This window comes from Malurus melanocephalus, unplaced genomic scaffold (assembly GCF_030028575.1).
Source record: "Malurus melanocephalus ecotype Western Australia unplaced genomic scaffold, MMel_1.1 scaffold_164, whole genome shotgun sequence".
NCBI classification, from domain to species: domain Eukaryota; kingdom Metazoa; phylum Chordata; class Aves; order Passeriformes; family Maluridae; genus Malurus; species Malurus melanocephalus.
In genome coordinates, this window is record NW_026623396.1 from 1,231,146 (window position 1) to 1,239,098 (window position 7,953).

At 42.0% G+C, this 7,953-nt stretch overlaps 1 protein-coding gene across 1 annotated transcript; it reads left to right on the plus strand.

Moving 5' to 3' along the window:
* The first annotated feature begins 349 nt into the window (after positions 1 to 349).
* On the plus strand, positions 350 to 7,953 carry LOC130577048 (von Willebrand factor D and EGF domain-containing protein-like). The gene is made up of 5 exons (XM_057372139.1): positions 350 to 697; positions 3,360 to 3,455; positions 5,405 to 5,509; positions 5,922 to 6,017; positions 7,512 to 7,953. Exons 1-5 carry the CDS (start codon positions 511 to 513, stop codon positions 7,619 to 7,621), a joined length of 594 nt encoding a protein of 197 aa, XP_057228122.1. The 5' UTR covers positions 350 to 510; the 3' UTR covers positions 7,622 to 7,953.

Genomic DNA, 7,953 nt, shown 5'->3' on the forward strand with positions numbered 1-7,953 from the left:
ACTAAGCATCATGTCCAGTCTTTCCTTAAACCCCAACCAGGTATGATGACTCCACCACCTCTTTGGGCAGCTCATCCCAACGTCTAGAAACCCTTTGTGTTATGAAATTCTTCSTAATGTCCAGCTTAAAGCAGCTTTAGGGTGTGTCCTGTTGTCCCGTCCTGGTTGCCTGGGAGAAGAGGCCGGCCCCACCTGGCTCCAAGCTCCTTTCAGGGAGGGTGATAAGGTCACCCCGAGGCTCCTGTGGGCCGCCCGGCCCTGCCCGCGCTCGGTGACCCGCTGAGGGCACTGAGGGCACTGAGGGGCCAGCCGCCGCCATACGGCACAGGGGGCGGCGGGGCGGGGGAGGAGGAGGAGGAGAAGGAGGAGTGGGACCGGACTGAGAGGGTAAAAGCGACGGGAGCGTGAAGGAGCGGGGCTGCAGGGGAGCGAGCGGAGCGCGGGCGGCCGCGGGCGGGAGCGGAGCGGAGCGGGACGAGCTGCCCGAGGCYGGGGCTGCCCTGCCGGGCCATGGCGCGCCGGGACGGCGGCGGGACGGGGCTGCCGCGGCTGTGGCTGCTGCTCGGGCTGTGGCTGTGGGCGCTGAGCCCCGGCCCGGCCGCCGCCTGYAGCCCGCGCTGCCGGCACGGCGGGCTCTGCCTCGGCGACGGCTCCTGCCTGTGCTCCAAGGGCTACGAGGGGCAGCGCTGCCAGCACGGTAACGGCGGGGCGGGACACAAACAGTGCGGTCACTCTCTCGTGTCATCCCTCCGGGAATAGTCCCTCCGGGAAGGTGTGAGAACTCTGGTTTGGGTCTGGGCTGAGAGGCGGGTGGTGAGGTGCCGGGGAGGACCTAAAAAAGGCGAGTTGGAAGGAGAGTTAAGACGCCCTTTGTAAGATGAGGCAGTGCTAGCAAACTGATGGAGCACAGCCAAAAGCCAGCGGGAAGACCTCACGCAGGTGAGCGCACCCTGCGGGTTCCTAGAGAGCTTTTTGTCACTTGGACTTTGGGTAAGATGCAAGGCGTTTCATTCCTTCTATTGCTTTAACTKTGCGTGCTTAAACGCTTCCCTGGAAGTGTTTAAGGAGTCACAGAATCAGTCAGGTTGGAAGGGGCCACAGTGGGTCATCTGGTCCMGTATCCCTGCCCAAACAGGTTCTTTCAAACATCCTAGAGCATATGGTACAGGATTGCATTCAGATCGTTCTTGAATGCTTTAGAGTCTTGACAGCTTTCTATGCCTCAGCAACATTTAACTAATATTTCTAGGTGCAATTAGTTCAGGATAGCATTAACAAAAAGATCAAAAGAGTGTGTAGAAAGTATGTTATTTTCTGGATTTCCTTTTATTTAGAATATSTTATGCTTTTAAAAGTACTGTCGTTTACTTGGATGTTATCTGACCCACAGAGTCATTTGTATGTCCCATTTCAACATCAGGAGGAGTAAAGCTAGGGTGAATTGGAGTTCCTGTTGGTTTCCTTGGAGAGACAAAGTATTTTTGAAAATGCCACATAATATACAAGAGCAAACATCGTGGAGGAGAGTTCTGGTTTAAATCCTCTTCAAYTTAATATGTTAGATTTTTAAATCTCTTGTTTAAAAGTTTAACTAGAGCTTGTGGCTATTGCTAAAAAAATCACTCACTGTCMGTAGTTCCTTTGCATTGCACATTGTCCTATGTGAAGTGTCCAATATTTGCTCTACTTTTCAATGTCTCATTTAAAATATGTTGGACTTTAAGTCTGAGATGGGATGCTGAAAATTTCGTTCAGCGCTGTAATCATTCTTGGAGAGTTGTTTCATTTAGAGGCTGAGGCTAGCAGGTGGTGACAAATGATGTATAGCTAATGTGCTGTGTAGTGGAAATTAAAAACTATGCTGTATGAACTGTTCCAAACAACAGTTAGTTCCCAGACATTTTGGGGTGTAGGGCAGAGGTGAAATWTTTTTGGAGATGCAGATCAGTTCTTGAACTATAGAGATGAACTGCCTGGAATTGTTAGGGAAACGGCTGAATCCTTGTGCTCATAAGGTTGTCAGTGTAAYAGCTGGGTAAATGAAGCCTCATCCCTTGTTCAGTCAAGAAAACTGAACTGAAAACTGTGTCACAGAAAAATGACTGAAAAATGACACAGAAATAGAATTTTTCTTAAATTGGAAGTTCTTGTATGGCACTTCCAAAGAACTGAGCATCTGGTAAAAGTTAGGGAGAGCTGAGCACTGGCTTRTTCTTTCACATGTCTCTGTCCTTTATTTGCCTGCTAACACTCATTCTGCAGGTACTAATGTGAAAAGTCCTCTATTCTTTCATTGGGCTGCTTGAGAGTGCTATAAATATATGAGGACAAAATCAGSGTGGTGTTACTCACTGCTCATCTTTGCCCTTTTCTTTCCTCTGTTTCATACTTTTCATAYTGGACCCATCTCGTCAAAGGATAATTAGAGAACTCATCTCACAGAAGCAGCTAATTCAGATGAGACTCCCAGAAAATCACCTAAAATCTGTATGTGAATAAACAAGTGTTTTCTCAGACAGCAGTGTGGATTCAGGGATGATAGCAAAGAGTCTATGTAATAGGTAATTTATTTACAATCTGATTGTACATATCCAGAATTTTGCAAAATTGAGATTTTTATTTGAACCTTACCCAACCAGTCCAAGTTGTCAACAATTAAAAAGTTGCAGGCTCTGTGATGATCCTAGATGCTTTTCTCCCAGCAGATAATTACAGTTATGAGAAAAGTTACATTTATGTTTCTTGGATGGTTGCTAAACAAACACTTTATGTTCAGAAAGGTCTCTGAAAAGCCAGCTGAATGGAAAAAAAAAAAAAAGCATGGGAGAGAAGGAGATCCTGACTTACTTCAGGAAACATTTTGGAGAAGAAATATAAGGAATGGAGCATGTAGTTTTTCTGAAGAAAAAAGTAGGAATCCAGTAAAGAGTAAAAAAGTTTGATATTTTATCTTAAGAATCACAAGATGCCTCTCCAGTTGCAGCATCTTTTTATTAAAWAATTTCTTCTTATCACCTATTTTCTCACCTGTCATTTCTCCAYTTCAGTTATCAAAAGCTTTTTGGCAGTCCAGCTGTGTTTCTTTTTAATATGGTTCTTTTTTCTGCCTCTTCTGTCTGGGCCCAAAGCATTCCTTAGTTTAGAGAGCTMAAAATCTTAGTATGGTGGAGTGTTCCCCTTTCGGGGAAATAATTTCACCTTATCAGCAATGTAAGATGATATGGCAGATACATCTTAGAAAATATGAACGCAAAGTGATGAAAATATAATCATGTGCAAATTTCTTACATATTTAAGTAGTAATTTTGTTAAGATTCACCAATATTTATCCAACCTTTCTTCTGTTGTCTATCTTGCAGCTACATGTTATCCAAAATGCAAAAATGGTGGAGAATGCCTCCAACCTGGAAAATGCAGATGTCCACCTGGGTATGGGGGCAGATACTGTCATAAAGGTAAGGCCCATGCAAGCGGTGGCTTGGAAAGACAAGGAGTTTGAAAACAGACAAAATTCATTTGGGACTCCTCAAGTCCTGGATCTAATGCATTTTGAAATAATKACCTTAATTCTGTAAATCTCTGACCTTGCTGTCAAAACGCTGTCAAAACATGCATGGAYTAGAGGATTTGCATGCTTGCAGGAGGATGGGATGGAGTGCATGTACTGAAAGGTGACAATCTGAGTGAGTTTTTTTCCCTTGGAAAACACCCTGTTTATGTGCTACATACTCTACTTATCTCTATAACAGATTCTTTCTAAATAACTTACTGAGATGTTTTTATAGGTACGTATTTCTGCATTAAGTGGTTGAAACTTTTATGTTGTGGTTTTTTTGTGTTGTGCAAGATGAGGGCCACTGAAGATAYGTGTGGCAATGTATTGTTGAGAGGCAATGGGAGATGACAGATAAGCAGTAGCAAAGAGCAATTTTTATGATTTTGGGAAGCCTGTCAAATATATGCATGGATTGGAAAAGCCAATCCAAGAAAACACTGTTACATTGTACATGTACAAACTTGTGCTGTAAATCAATGCACTTTTATAGAATCTCACTGATATAGAATTACAGACTGGGCAAGGCTAGAGGGGACCTCTGAAGGCCATCATTTCCCAGCAGGGCTACCTAGAGACAGCTGCTGAGGGCCATGCCTAGATGGCTTTTGAATATCTCTGAGGACTCCACAAATCCCAGGGCAATCTGTACCAGTGTTTGGTCACCCTCACTGTGCAGACCTGATGATGATTTTCTTGTTCTTGATGTGGCTGGAAATGGTTTTCAGGATGAATTCTTGTGTTACCTCACCAGGGACTGAGGTGAGGCAGACCAGCCCGTAGTTCCCTGGGTCCCCCTTGCCCTTSTAGAAGACTGTAGTGATACTTGCTTTCATTTAGTTGTCATGCACTTGTCTCTGTCACCAGGATTGATCAAATACAATTAATATTAAATACATTAACTTATATTGTGTGACAAAGTAATACGCAAACAAGCTTTGAAGAGCTTTTCCTGCTGTGCTGGATTTGACTTCTTGTACGTCCTTGCATGTTCAGTATTTGTGCCAAAAATCTGTTAGCTGAAATKGGGCTCAAAACTTGTGGTTGAACAAGGGATTTGGACATTTTTTTCTACCAATTATCAAGCAAACATCCAAACTGTCCATCTTTATAATGAAGGATGGTTATTTCTCTTCAATACTGTGAAGGTGGTATATAATATACATTCATGCTTGTGAAAGGAAGCATTTGATTGCACAGACCAGTGATTGTGCTACTTTTCAAAGTTAGTGCTCACTGCAGTTGATACCAATCATATGTCTGGCTTAAATAACGCTTCATTAAAGAGGCCTTTGGGACTTTGATGTGTAGAACAATCCTGAAATGAGGAGGCTATCTTAAATATTTAGCCTGTGGGAAGGCACTGCTTAACTTTAGTCATGGTTTCATTTGTCTAAGTAATATTCTCCTCTTCCTCKTGTTTCATGTAGGTCCTCTCAGGTAAGGCAATAGATGAATCCTTTACCACGTTATTGGCTTACCAGCTGTGATTTGGCAAGTTTGATGTGAATATGCACGTTAGTAGTTCCTGTGGTGTAGCTGCTGAACAGTGGTGTTACTGGTGCAAAATTGGCTAACATTTGGGGAAGGAAGAGGCTGTGCCATAGCAACAATACACTCAGGCTAAATGCTCCATGAGCTTTTAAGCACATGCTTGATTTTAACTGCTTTTTGAGGTGTTCTATCATCCTCACTCAGTCCATACAGAACAGTGCCTTGCTCTGAACGATTGAAGTTTTAGTCTCTGCAAATGTGATAAAACAAGTAGTTAATGCCAGACCAGGTGTTTAAAGACAATTATTTTGAGTCTATGCTGCTTCTCAAWTGCACGCTGTATGCTGTCTTCCACAGTAAGCTGTGAAGGAGGCTGTCAGAATGGGGGGGAATGCGTCTCTGTCAATGGAGTGGTGAAGTGCCTTTGTGCTCCTGGCTGGACAGGATCAAGGTGCCAGGAAGGTGGGTATCTACATTGATGAAAATATTTATATTGTTCAATACTAAATTTGCAGTAACAAAAACATTTAAAAAGTGTCAAAAGACTAGTAAGTATGGAAATGTCATTGCATTATTACAGAAATAAATGACCTACATTATAGGTAAATAGATAAAATAGTGTGAAATTATTTTGCGTTAAGATGTACATCTGTTCCTATTCAAACCAAGATTCATAACACAGTACATATATTTGATTATTTTCATTTACATGGTCCTGGAAATGCTTTTGGAGTTTTACCAGTTGAATATCTGGCCTAGAAGAAAATGTGTTTTGCCATTTTGACTTGTATCATCCTGAATCTTTCAATTCTGTCAGGATGCTTTTACATCAGTTTTATAAATCCTGCTGACTTACCCCTTCTTTTTCTTGTAGCAATTTGTCCTCAAGGTTGTCGGAATAACGGAGCTTGTGTGGCTCCTGGGATTTGTAGCTGTCCAGCTGGATGGGTTGGTAGAGCGTGTCACTTAGGTAAATGGCTTCTGACATTTTTCGTTATTCTTTCCTCTGCTTGTTTGATTTACCAAWCAAAGTGTTCAAATCTTCAGTGCCTAACAAAGCTTCTAGGGARGTATCTTAGAATAACTTGAGAGCTGCTTTCACATACTAGGGCTCTTACATGTATGCATAAAGAGTAGATGGCTGTTCACTTTGGTCATAAACACAGAACTTCTCCACTTGGAAAGAGATTCAGATTTTGGTTGTCACCAAATTAATTACCTGGTATGTCTTGTAAACCAAAAATTACAGAAACATTATTGCTACTGGTGTGGGTCAGAAGCTTCATTAAATTTCATAGACATGAAAAATTGACACCTTTTTTCTTACTTTGTGAAYAAGCTGACAGAATCAACTCCAGGTGTTCTTAGAATGCTGAGTAAGAGAACGCTATCTGTAATCAGGATTAGTACTGACACTCTTGCTGAACAACCACTTCCATTTTCACAAACTTTGATTCACAAAAGCAGGTGATTATAAAGTCTTTAATCTATCCTTCTTGGGCCTTGTATGCTTGTAACTGCACTGCCCTGATGCTAAAGGCAATAATCCYGAGACTACAAAAGGAAAGGGTTTTTTGTTTGCTATCTGGGAGACTGAAGAAAAGCTCGKGTAAACATTGGTTTTGAACTGATCTCCAGATTAAGTCCTGTGCATCTGATATTTTGGCATGSCTGTGGGAATCTAAATCAGGTAGTGTTAGTTCTTCTACTATGTATAKGGTCAAGACAACATTAACAAGTAATATTTTGATGTTCCCATGGATCAAAATACTTGTCTTTTATATTCATCAGTATATTGAGATAGAGGGTGATATTAAAAGCCAAGTGTGGGAGTTGCAGAGAATTTAGAGAATGCTTAGCTCCATTCCCTGCAGCTGCGGTCATGGTGAAAGTGTTCAGATTCTTAATGATAAAATAATCACTGTTCCCACACTAACTAGATCTGTACCAAGTTTGACTTCTTTTGGTGTAGATGCTTATCAATAAATTGCAGCCCCTGGCTTGTCAACTGAACTGGTGGGTAGCAGGGGACAGCTGAAGCTGTGCCCTTGTGGGGGATGAGGAGGGCAGTGTGTGAGACACTGCTTGGGTATGGTGACTGTTTCCTCATGGGTGGGGATCTAAGAATTGTCTTGAAGAAGATTCAGCAGGAATTCTTACTGTTCTCTCACTTTTATGGGGGCATCCATCTCAAAAAAAGCTTGTGTCTTATAGAATAGAAGTTACAGTATTTTAAAAGGGAAATGAAGCATGAATAAGACTAGACATACTGTTCCTGTATTCCAGTGAAGGCCACARTGCCATAAATTGAGAGGCATTGCTTTTCAGTTCTTCCATTATGCTTGTATTTATACTGTCCCAGTGCAGTCACCAGGGAACAATTCTGCTACCACAGTGAGACAAAGAAGAAAAATGATCCTGTTYTGTGCTGAAGACATACTGTGTATCTGGTGTCTCATTTCAGCTGTATGTAAGCTGCCCTGCCAACATGGAGGCAAATGCATCGCTCCAAACGTGTGTCGATGTCGGCTGCCATACTCCGGGCCGCAGTGTACAAARAAAAGGAAGGAATGAAGCAACTTCAGCTGAGATAAGCTGCATTTTTTTTTTCATCCAGCTATACAGAGAGGAAGTCTGCAGCAGTGGGGGACCTTAAAATAAACATGGTGACTTGATTTCAGATAGCTTTTTGCCCTCAATATATTAAGTAAATGCTTTTCTRTATGAAAGGGAAGTATTGCTGATTGTAGCAAAGTTGTTATAAATATCCAACTGTGTGCACTGTATGACACAGGTTTTCTTCTGTTATTTTTTTTCATAAGCAGAAATATTATGTCTTGGTTGATACAGTTGACCTTGAAATAAAATTTTTCTTCAAATCAAGTACTTCAGAATAGGTCTACGCT